Source organism: Panthera uncia, assembly GCF_023721935.1.
Source record: "Panthera uncia isolate 11264 chromosome A3 unlocalized genomic scaffold, Puncia_PCG_1.0 HiC_scaffold_11, whole genome shotgun sequence".
In the NCBI taxonomy this organism is placed as follows: domain Eukaryota; kingdom Metazoa; phylum Chordata; class Mammalia; order Carnivora; family Felidae; genus Panthera; species Panthera uncia.
Window position 1 is genome coordinate 1899140 of NW_026057578.1, and position 11984 is coordinate 1911123.

Consider the following 11984-nt stretch of genomic DNA (forward strand, 5'->3'; position numbering starts at 1 on the left):
GTGTGTGGCGGGGGAGCGGGGGCACGCCCGCATGTCCCGAGGGGAGGGTGCGGTGGGGGCAGGGCGTGGGGCACGCGTGCCGCGCGTGGACCGCTGCTGTCTTGTGTTGCAGTGCCCGTGGTGAAGCCCGCCGTGCTACCTGGAACCAAAGCGCTCTCTGCCGTCTCGGCTCAAGCAGCTGCCGCGCAGAAAAACAAACTCAAGGAGCCCGGGGGAGGCTCGTTTCGGTACGGGGCGCACTGTCCGCGCTGAGCAGGTGGCGGGGCCAAGGCCTGGGCCTGTGGCAGCCTCGCCCGCGGGGCACCGGCGCTGTGGTTTTGGGACCGCTTTCTTTCCGTGCCTTTGACCCCCGTGTACGCGTTTTCCCGCAAAGTTAGTGCAGGGAGATCTGCTGCAAACGCACAGCAGGAAGTAAATGAGCCGCTGTTTTCTGTATGAACTGACGGAAAGGCCATCGTTGTGACGCTAGGTCTTGGTGTTGCGAGTGCGTCGTGACCATCACGTAGGACGCCTCACCTGCCCTTCTTTTAACTTCAAACTTTTGGAAACAAATGCCATGGTTTGGGCTCTTGAGCAGCTGGGTAAAAAGCTGCGTGTCAGGGACGCGCAGCGGGAAGGCCGTGGCGTGGACGTGGATCACGATGAAGCAGCGGGGAAGGACACGCGTCCTCGGGGTGTTCACGGGCCCGCCCCCACCAGACTTCGTCCCTGACACCGTCGGCCGCTGGAGCAGGGCTGGCGTCAGCGGTGCCGAGCCGGGGTCGGCGCCCGAGCGGGGTGAGGAGGGCGCTGTGCCTGGATGGCCCGGTGTGGAGGGCCTGCGCCCGGTGGGGGCGGGGAGGACCGCCCCGAGGGAGGGGTCCACCTGCACAGCAGAGAAGCGAGGGAATGAGGGCCACGGGGAATCCGGGTATGTCCCACGGAAGGAAATTTTAGTGCGGGCACGAGGCAAGCTAGAAAGGCCCCGTGGTGCCAGGTTAGCTCGTGGGGTCCGTGTCCGTGTCCACGCACAGATTGCGGGGGCTCCTTGCTGTGTGCACCAGAGGCACCTGGGAGTAGCGCCCGGATGGCAGGGAGCCCGCCCAGCGCTCGGACCACGGCTTTCAAAAACCGTTGTGGCACCGTGACCCAGGTGCCTGAGAAAGGCTGGTTTCGGGGTCTTTGCAGGGCAAGCTAGCGCATCTCATCAGGTCAGAGAGCGGTGCTGGGGTGGATGGGCTCCCTCCCACTGTGCGTGTCTGTAGTGACAGGCCGTGTGCCCTGGGTGAGACAGGAACGCACGAGCCCGTGACGGTGAATAAATGGGGAGCTAATGAGGAGGGGGAAGCCGGCAGGGACCCCAGAGGGCTGGAGCTCAGAGTGCATCAGGAAAGGACCAAGGAGACCCGGCCCTCTGCGGGGCTTGTGTGACATTCTTGTCACGAGGGGAGGGGACGTCAGTCAGACGGGGGACACACACCTGCTGCAGGACACCTGGCCCGTGGCCTCGAAGCGTCACTGGCACGAGAGCCAAGGCGAGGCTGAGGAGCGTCCCAGGCTAGGGAGGCTGGAGGGGGGGCCGTGCGTGTGGCTGGCGGCCTGCTCGCAGGGGACGCCGGCTCCTCGGGGGGCACACGTAGGGTGATCCGGGGCATGGGGCGTCAGGTCGGCAGCTTCATTCAGGAAGGAAAGGGTCCTTCACCCCCGACTCTGCCTTTTCCACAATTGTGGGACCGTTTTAAGAAAAGAATGCTGTTTGATTTTCTTAGCCAAGTTTCACTGGGAACAAACTCCTTGAAGCTGTGGGTCCTGTGTGGCTGGGTTTGCTCTCTGAGCTTAGTCCTGACCGTGGGGGAGCCCTCTACACGCATCCTCGTGCTGGGACTCCTGTGCAGCTTTAACGCTTAGCTGGTCTTCCTTTAAAAGAACGGACTCCCAGGGCACCTGGGGGCTCAGTCGGTTGAGCGTCCTACTTTGGCTCCGGTCATGATCCACGGTTCGTGGGTTCGAGCCCCGCTTCGGGCGCTGTGCTGACAGCTCGGAGCCTGGAGCCTGCTTCGGATTCCGTGTCTCCCTCTCTCTCTGCCCCTTCCCTGCTCGTGCTCTGTCTCTGTCTCTCTCAAAAAATAAACATTAAAAGAAATTAAAAGAAGAAAAAAAACCAGACTCTTTTTCAAAGAAGACCGCTGGGCTTCCTCGATCAGGTGACGGTGCAGGGCCGGAGGGCGCCGGCGGGACGCTCGCCTGGAGGGGCGTCCGTGTGCTCTCTGCACGGGGTCCCCTGCCCCGCTTGTGGACCGCTGGGTCAGGCCCCCCGAGCGTCTCCCGACGCGCCCCTCGCTCAGTCAGCTTATCTTCCTCTCTGAAGGGATGACGATGACATCAACGACGTGGCCTCGATGGCGGGAGTAAACCTGTCGGAAGAAAGTGCACGAATATTAGCCACGAACTCTGACTTAGTGGGCACCCTGACGCGATCCTGTAAGGATGAAACCTTTCTCCTACCAGCGCCTTTACAGAGAAGAATCCTAGAGATCGGTACGTGGGTGCCGCCGTCACTGGGGCCCCCGGTGCACATGCGACTCTAGCCCCGCATAGAGCCGTCTTCTGCCCAGCTCCCCGGCGGAGCGCACTCGGTACCTTGTCCTGCCTGTTACCGGTGCTGTACTTTCCCCGTGCTCGATGCCGGTGGTTCTCAGGTAGTTGCAGCGGGTGTAGACCGACCCCCCACCCCCACCCCTGCCCCGAGGGCCTGTCCAGGCCGCCCTCGGGTCGCTCTGAGCGGTGAGTCGAGGAAGACAGAACGGTGACTCGGAGAGGAGAGAATGGAGCTTCGGCGGCTAAAGCGTTGCCTACCCCCAGGTAAAAAACATGGCATCACGGAGTTGCATCCGGACGTTGTGAGTTACGTATCACACGCCACGCAGCAGAGGCTACAGAATCTCGTGGAGAAAATATCAGAGACGGCCCAGCAGAAGAACTTCTCGTACAAGGTAACACACTGCCGTCCTGAAGAGGCCGAGCTGGCCGTGGACTCCGGGTCGGTCCTGCCGGGAAGCCTCTTCCTGCACTGGGCGCGCGGGGCCGCACAGGTGTCGCGCTGGCTCCGAATTCTCCACGGAGCTGCCTCAGCGCCGTGCGCCCGGCCGGAGGAGGAGGGCAGGCCGGGCCTGCATGAGGCACGGGGCTGGGGCTGGGGTGGGGGTCCCGGAGCCCCTGCCAGTGCCACCGTGGCATGCCCACGGCCCCGAGCCAGCCCTGCTCCCGCGACTCGGGCCGCTGCCCCGTTTGTGTCGTGGAGGGTCACCTGCACCGAGGTGCTGCCTTCAGGGGCAGGTTGCAGGGTGGGATCTGCCTTCCTCTGTCCTCACGTGGGAGCTGTGCAGAGGGGCCCAGCCGCGTGAGGCCCGTGCCCTCGGAGTGGCAGTGAAAATCAAATGATACACGAGCGTTTGAGGTGGAAACTCCTCGTGAGCCCCAGCACGGCTCACCGAGACTCCATCTGCCTGCTGGCCTGCAGACCCGTCCCACGCAGGCCATCCGGGCCGGGGGCGGGTGTGCGGGACTCCGTAGGACTCGCTTTGGGGAAGCGGGGTGTGCGCAGCCTGTCCAGCCCGGTCCCCAGGTTTATTATGACCGTGTTCTTGCCTTTCTGTAGGATGATGACAGATACGAGCAGGCAAGTGATGTCCGGGCTCAGCTCAAATTTTTTGAGCAGCTTGATCAAATTGAAAAGCAGAGGAAAGACGAGCAAGAGAGAGAGATCCTCATGCGGGCGGCCAAGGCAAGTGTGTGCGCTTCTCGCGGCCGGCCGCTCCCATCCCAGGCCCTGGGAGGCCAGTGTGCTGTTGGGGCCGGCCCGGGCCCGAAGGTGTGATGCATTTGATTTGGAAGGGGGCCTCGGGTGGGCTGCAGACCTGAGCCAGAGCCCCTTGGGCCGACCTGGCCCACCGTCTGTCAGAGCCCTTGACCGGCGGGCGTGGCGAAAGCCATGTGTGAGCTCTTCTCCAGGGGCACTGACCTTCATGGTGGCTGTTTTTTTCCCCATGGTGTGCAGCCTAAATTGTTACGTTTAGGCCGTAAAAAAGCATTGAAAAACGTAATATACGTCCCGTCGTATGATCTGGATATTACTATATCATGAGTAAAATAGCGTGTCTGTTAGACGATGAACACTTAGGTCCGAGCTTATTTTTCTTTTTACCTCTTTAAAAAATAGTCTCGATCCAGACAAGAAGACCCAGAACAACTAAGGTTGAAACAGAAGGCAAAAGAGGTAAGCGTCTTTAGCCAGAAAATCTTTACTCTACACTTGAAAATAGACTCTCACGTAACCTGCTCGTGCCACACAAGAAAGGGTGAGGAAGGGGCGGTGTTTCTGTACGACGGGCACCGACACAGCCGCCTGAGACGGCTGCAGACAGCCCGCGTCCCGCTCCCACATGTGGCGGCGTTTCCCCACTGGGTGCGCCGTAGTCTTTGTACTTTCAGTTCGTTACGTCCTCTGGGCTTTGAGAGGCGCGCATCTGCTTTTGCTTCGTGTTTCTGATTGCGGGATAAGCTTACCGTTGAAACCAAACGTGAGAGAAGTTTCAACTTTGACGGTTTCCCAAGACCCGCAGCCGCCTCTGTTTGTTTCGTAGCAAAGCGAGAGCCACGCGTGTGACCTGACGGTCCTTGTTTTCCTTTTCTCAACAAAGATGCAGCAGCAGGAACTGGCGCAGATGAGGCAGCGGGACGCCAACCTCACCGCGCTCGCCGCCATCGGGCCCCGGAAGAAGCGGAAGGTGGACTCCCCGGGACCGGGGTCGGGGACGGAGGTACAGTACCGTGGCGGCGGCGGCGAGGAGGGCTGGAGGGGCCCCGGGGGCGTCTCCGCTCTGTGCCCCAGGTCGGGCAGGTGCCCAGGATCCTCGACCGCCCTGCGCGCCCCCCCCCCCCCGCGGGCCTCCCCGGAGTACTTGTGCGCCCCACACCTCACGCTCACGTCGGCTTGTCGTGGACGCTGCGGGAGCCCGGGTTCTCGCCGCACGGAGGCTTGGTCCGCGTGCGTGGACGCGGTGAGCGTCGGGCCGCCCGCGGAAGGAGCTGTTGGAAGAGGCCCGTGCGTGGGGCGGGCGAGGAGCCGGGCCGGGAGTCCGGGTGCCGGGGAGAGGGACCCGTGCCGCTTTCCGTGTGTCCAGATTTTGTTGGTTTCTCGTGTTGTTTGTTGTGATATCTTCACACACGGTTATAAACCCAGCCTTAGGGTTTTGTTATCTTGGTTTACCAAGATGGTCCATTGTGTTTTAAGTTACGGGAAGAAAGAGAGCCTGGCGTTTCCCGTTGGCGTGTGTAGTTTCTGCTTCTGGAGGCCGCGGTCCGGGCCTGCACGAGCAGCGTTTCCGTCGGCCCACAGGACCGTGTCCGGCATTTGTAGTGGGCGTTGCGCTGGTGGGGGCGGGGCAGGGCGGGGTTCGCTCAGCTTCTGTTTACTCGAAAGGGATGGCGTTCCCCCCCCCTCAACTTTGAATAGTACTTTCCCTGAATGCAAAAGTCTGGGTTGACAGCCCTTTTTTTTGCATTGAAGATTTGGTCTCTTCTACGCTCCTGAAGGAGCTGAGCGTGTCCAGATGGGAGCCGTGTACTTTAGGTGAGGACGTGCTAAGAGGGATGTGGGAGCCCCACGACCAGGCACCCCTTATGCCCCTGCTCCCCGAGCCCCTCTGTTTCACGGCTGGAGTCCTTCACGCCGCGGAGGGCATCCCCGTCCCGATGCTGTGCTGTCTCGTTCCGGATCACAAAAAAGGTGGGAGGTTTCCTGGCGTGTTTTGCAAAATGGCAGAACCCTTTTTCCTAACCTGATCAGCAGCTGCGATGGATGTGTGACCGTCTCTCTCCCGTGGAAGACGTGGTTCCGGTGTCTTTGGGCCCCACGTGGTTTACGCTTGTGCCGCGCACCTGACGTATCTCCCTTCTCTGGCTGCTTTGACGTTTTCATTGTAAACTTGAGAAGTTTGTCTCGGTCCTTTTTAGACTTGGTTCTCTTGACATTTGGCCTGCTTGGGGTTCTTTGATCTGTAGAAGAAGTTCCTCAAATTGGGGACATGGTGGCCTTCAGTTCTTCAAAATTTTTTCTGGTTCCGGTTTGCTTTTCCTCTTGGACTTGCCAGCGACACGTACATGAGACCTGGTGACGTTGCCCTCAGGTGTCTGGCAGCGTTCATTTTTCTTTCGTCTTCAGGCAGGATGATTTCCCCCGTTTGTCCTCAGGTCCCCTGACCACACGGAGCCGTGTCACCCACAGGCAGCCGTGGAGCCCACCCACTGAAGCTCGCGCCCACCGATGTGTTCACAGTTCTGGGGTTTCCAGTCTTTCTTACAGTTTCTGATTCTTTGCTGAAGTTCCCTGTCTGCTCACGTGTTGAGAGAGACCACAGCCCCCGGGACATCCTGCCTTTGGCCTGTTCATAAAAGCTGCTTTATGGGGCTCCTGGGTGGCTCAGTCGGGTAAGCGTCCGACTTCGGCTCAGGTCACGATCTCGCGGTCCGTGAGTTCGAGCCCCGCGCCGGGCTCTGTGCTGACGGCTCAGGGCCTGGAGCCTGTTCGGATTCTGTGTCTCCCTCTCTCTGCCCCTCCCCCACTCGTGCTCTGTCTCTCTGTCTCAAAAGTAAATAAACGTTAAGAAAAAAAAAATTAAGAAAAAAAAAGGCTGCTTTAATGCCTGTGCGGGTCCAGGGTCTGGGCTCAGACCTTCTCTGCTGGCTGCTCTTCTCCTCACCTGCGGCTCCCACTTTCCTGTTTCTCTGCGTGTCTAGCGATTGCCACTCGGTGCTGGAGATTGTGGGCGGCAGATGGACTCCCTCCCAGGAGTGCGGGTTCTCGCTTAGCAGACGGTTCATCCTGACTCGGTCGGGCGCTTTGTTTTTCCCTTTGGCGTCAGTAAGGGTCTGTGGAACGCCCCTCTGACCTAGTGCGCCCCCCGTAGACACTGCCTCCCCCGTCCAGGTGGCTCCCGGGGAAGGGCAGGTGTCCTCGCGGCTGGGTGCTGGGGTGGGAGCAGGGTCTTCCCGCTCGGGCAGGCGGGGCTCTGGCCGGGAGCGTCCTGTCGTGCGTGTCGAGCATGTAGCGGCCTCGCTCGCTGCAGCAGTGCCTCGCCCCGCGGTCCCTCTCGTCCTCCCGCAGGGTTCCTCGAGGGACCGTGTGCGTCACACGGATGATTCATCTTGATGTTGGTGTCTGTGTGGTCGTTTCGGTTTTCTGTGATTCCTCTGCTGGCTTGTTTTGGGATGGTTCGTGGGGAGGGCGTCTGCAGGTGCTTACACGCGGAAGCAGCTCGTGCCCTGTGTACTTGAAGGCCCGTTTGCGTAGCTGTGAAATCCTTGTCTCCCATTTGCTTCCCTCGAGAATCTTGAACGTGTTACTCCGGATATGTATTCCTGGCATAAAGTGTTGCTGTTCAGGCCTGATGATAGTCTAATTTTGTTTCTCTTATACGTCATGTGTTCTTTTAGCCCAAGTTCCCCAAAGAATTTGTTTTTTTTCTTACGAGCCTTTAATTTTCCTTGGAACCGGTTGTCTGGGTTGGCGGTCTCGGGTATGGGTGGCGTTCACGCAGCTTCAAGTCTGTTTTCGTTCGGGAACATCTCTGGTGGCTTGTTTACCCGGCTTCCTCCTTGGAGACCCCGACGGGGACCGTTGTGTCGTCCTTGCCTCTTGAACCCTCTGTCGGCCTCACTTGCGCTCGCGTTCTTGTGCTCGCGGTTTCTTGAGTTTTCTGTCTAATGTTTTCCCAACTCTGGCGCCTCGTTTCTGAGTTTCGCTAATTCCGGCTTCTCTTGTTCTTTACGACTGTCGTCAGTGTCTCTTAGCTTGTTTTGAGGTAGACCGTTACAGTTTTGGTCTGTTTGTCGATTCTGTCTTCTTGGTGTTTTTCACTGTCTACAAGGATGTTACCCGTCTTCGTTTTCTCTCTTCCCTGTAGCAACTTGGGGGGGAGGGGTTCAATCCTCGTGCCGTCCCGTTGGCTCTTTTCACGTGACTTTCGTTTCCTCAAACTCGATGGGCGTGTGTGTCTGAGGTAGCCTGCGAACCTGGCGGAGCCCCTCTCTCGTGGCCTTCGTGTGCTGGACGCTTGCTGTCAGCATGCATGGCTCCCCTCCCCGCCTCGCTCCTGGGCCGTCCCTGTCTCCACCGCCCCGTCCTGCCCACCTTGTTTCCTACCTCCCGATCTCGTCCGCGGGATGCTGCTCTGTGGCCGCTGCCCCCTGAGGCCTCCAGCCCGGCGGGAGCCCGTCCTGCACAGTTCTGGGGGTCCTGTTCGGGCTTGTGGCCGCCCGCGGCTCATCTTCGCGGGGTTTGCTCTAAATAGCGGTTGCTGGTTTTGGGTTTGGCCGCTCAGTTGCCGTGAGTCATACACGGGCCTTTGGGAAGATGAAGAAACTGCTGCCCCCGTTGCTGTCTTCCCAGCAGACGGTGCTTATTTAAAAATACAGCTTTCTTTTCATTGAAAATAGTTTCAAACCTACAGAAGAGTTGTAGGAGTAGCGCGCACAGCTCTTTGTTGATGCTCTCAGTTCTGAGTGTTGCATGACCCCGACCCCGTCACGGTGTCTCGTGTGTGTGTGTGTGTGTGTGTGTGTGTGTGTGTGTGTGTGTTACACGTGTGTGTTACACGTGTGTGTGTATACGTTCCTCTGATGGAGCGTTTTGCACCCCTAGTGCTGCTACCTCCGGGCCCTGTCTGGCACGAGGCCGCACAGACTCCAGGCGGCATGTCTGCCTGTCCTCATGCCCCCGTGTCACCAGTGGCCCCAGTAGCATCTCCACGTCTGTGCAGGGACGTGGGGCATCCGGTTGGCTTGCACGTGAGCCTGTTACGAATCCCTCGTTCTCAACAGCACTCAGGGGATGGCACTTCCGTCCACGGGATGAGCCTCGGCCTGGGTCTGTGTGACTCTGGCAGAAACGCCTCCATCTCGATGGCACTGCGTCCAGTCTGTCACATGAGGAAGCACCCCGTGTGGTGACCTTCCTGCTGATACGGACCGTGGTCACCAGGTTCGGCCACACTGTCCGGCGTGTAGTCACCGCCGTTCGGTTAGTATTTGTTCGCCTTGAGCGAGGAGGTGTTCCAGGACTCCGCGGGCCACCCCAGCCTCCGTGCCATCGCGGCTGCAGGCCGTGACGTCTGTCCCCTTCACGCCTTCTGCTGCAGGAAGACCTTTCCCTCCGTCCTCCGTCCGCCCATTTGTTCGTGCGTTTGTGCGCCACCGTGGCCGGGGCCGTGGTCTCCCGTGGTATTCAGTGGGTTGTAATCAATCTCTCGTTATTTCTAGATTTGGGCAGTGGAAGCTCCTTCAAGCTGTTTCCATATCCTTTTGAAATGTCACCCTTTTTGACACGTCGCGGTTTTGCCGGCAGGAGAGGCATCCGGAACCTCCGGTACTTCTGCGCCCTCGGGCTCCCGGCCAGGAGCCCCGGTCCCCCGCGGGGGGCGGCGTGTGGAGGCCGGTTCTGGGCCCCTCTGCAGTCCACGCGGGGGAAGGCGCGTGCAGGCACAGCCCTTCTGCGTCTGAAGCGGTCCCCGCGCTCCGGCGGGCACCCCGCTTCTGGGCCGCACCCAGGGGCGGCTTCCTGGCCTCCTCCCTGTCCTCGCCCGTGAGTCCGTCTCCGTGGGAGATCGAGTTCCGTCATTGCCGATGTGTTTGGTCTTTCGCTCAGCACACCCGGCCTCCCAGACGCTCTGGCTGCTGAGGCCCCGGCGCTGGGGGGAGCGGCGGGCAGGCGGGCAAGGCCCGTGGATGAAGGTCCGGCTGGGTTCAGATGTGTCTGGAGGACAGGCCAAGGAGCGGGACGAGCGTGTGTTTCCAAACCCCACGGGGAGGGCCGGGCACGAGGTGGCTGCTTGCGGTGAGCGCGGGGACCCTGAGCGACACGGTGGAGAGACGCAGGTCGCCAAACACTGTTCTGGGAGGTTTTTCATGCGTTGTTGCTTTTGTCTGTTTTTGAACTTCAGAGGGAGGCTTATGTGTTACATATATAACAGTTAACATAAAATCCGTACTTTAAAAAGTTCTCCATATGCCTCTCCTCATCAGTGGGTAATGCTTAGTTCTTTTTCTTTTTTAGTTTGGGATTATTTCCTTGGGATAGGTCTTTTTAAAGTAACTTTTTTTTAACTGATTTTGTTTATTCATTTATTTTAAATGTTTATTTTTGAGAGAGGGAGGGAGGGAGGGCAGGAGCATGTGAGCGGGGGAAGGGCAGAGGGAGAGCAGGACAGAGGCTCTGAGAGGGGCTCCACGCTGTCAGCACGAACTCACAAACCGTGAGATCATGACCTGAGCCGAAGTCAGATGCTTAACCGACTGAGCCCCACCGGCGCCCCTGAACTAATTTTAGACCCGTGGAAAAGTTAGGTAAATATTGGAGTATTTCTATACACTCCTCACCCAGCTTCCTGTAGTGAGGCATCAGTGTGCTTAGATGGTTCATAAGACCTTATTTGATTTGGTTTTTCAGAATTTAATTTTTTAAAATTATAACACAGCTTGTTTTTTGGAGGAGTTTTAGGTTCATAGCAAAACTGACTGAAAGTACAGAGATTTCCCGTGTGCTACCTGCCCCCGAACACGCACAGCCTCCCCACCGTCAATACCCACCGGAGGCTACATTTACGAAAACTGATGAGCCTCCACGGACGCGTCATCACCACCGAGTCCACGTGCGCCTTGGGGTCACTCTCGGCGTCGTGCGTTCTGCGGGTCTGGACCAACGTGCGGTGACGTGCGCCTACCTTCACAGCATCGCGCGCTCTAGTGTCACGGCCCCGAACCCCCCCCCCGAGCTGCGCGTGTTTATCTCCCCGCTGCCGTCACCCCCACCTCCCGCCACCCGACGGCCACTGACCCTTTGCGTGTCCCCGGCTGTGCTTTTCCAGGAAGTCGTGTGGCCGGACTCACGTGTGGGGGCTCCTCAGATCGGCCTCCTGCCTTAGTGACGAGCGTCGGAGCCTCCTCCCTGCGTTTTCGCGACCGAGAGCTCGTTTCTCGCGAGCACAGAGTAACGGTCCACGTTGTGGATCTACCACAGTTTATCCGTCACCTTCTGAGGGACGCCGTGGTCGCTTCCAAGTTCTGGCAGTCGCGAGCACAGCCGCTATACAAATCCGTGGGCAGGTTTTTGTGTGGACACGAGTTTTCGACTCGTGGAGATAAATCGCAAGGAACGCGATGGCCAGCTCGTCCGGTCAGAGTATGATTCGTTTTGTAGCCAAACACCAAACTCTCCTCCAAAGCGGCCGCGCCATCCTGCGTTCCCGCCGGCAACGGCCGAGCGCTCCTGCCGCTCCGCGCCCTCGCCAGCGTCTGGGGTCGTCAGGGTCGTGGGTTTGGGCCCTGGTGACAGGCGTGCGTGGTGCCTCGCTGTTGTGGTTTGCGTTTCCCTGACGACCTGTGATGCGGAGCGTCTGTCCCCGCGCCCGTCTGCATCTGTGCGTCTTCTCCGGTGAGGGGCCTGCTCGGGTCTCCGGCCCGTTTTTCATTCAGGTTTATTATTGTGGAGTTTTGTGAGTTGTGTGCACAGTTTGTTTGGGGTGATGGTCCCTGACCAGATGTTTCTTTTGCAAATATTTTATCTGTGTTTGATTGTCCCCATCGTCCCCCTGGGGACCTTTTCCTGTTGTCACTCAGGACCCTCTTTGCTCCTTCCTCCGTCGCTCCTTGTTCCCTCCTGATCTCAACGCTCACAAAGTGTGGGGGTCACTTATTTGGTACAGAGTCCCTCAAGTTGGGTTCATCCTGGGTTTCCTCACGATTAAGTGCACGTTCCATAATTTTAGCTACAATTCACAAAAGGGATAAGGTGCCCTTCTGAGCGCGTCACGTTGTGGGGACTTGGATCCTCTGGCTAAAGTGGTGCCTGCCGGGCGATCACGCCGTGAGCTCCTGCTTTCCCATCAGGTGTCTCCCGCAGCGGCTGTGGTGCTGTCTGCCCTCCGTCCTTTCCGCCCCCCCCCCCCCCC

General features: G+C 59.1%; 1 protein-coding gene across 1 annotated transcript in view; it reads left to right on the forward strand.

The window, feature by feature from the left end:
* The window catches only part of TAF4 (TATA-box binding protein associated factor 4), a 65358-nt gene that overhangs the window by 46348 nt on the left and 7026 nt on the right, over window positions 1-11984 (forward strand). Inside the window, exons 9-14 of the mRNA XM_049650501.1 lie at window positions 113-227; window positions 2348-2517; window positions 2842-2972; window positions 3638-3763; window positions 4199-4255; window positions 4680-4799. Coding sequence (XP_049506458.1) covers window positions 113-227; window positions 2348-2517; window positions 2842-2972; window positions 3638-3763; window positions 4199-4255; window positions 4680-4799 — 719 coding nt within the window. The remainder of the gene's footprint in view (window positions 1-112; window positions 228-2347; window positions 2518-2841; window positions 2973-3637; window positions 3764-4198; window positions 4256-4679; window positions 4800-11984) is intronic.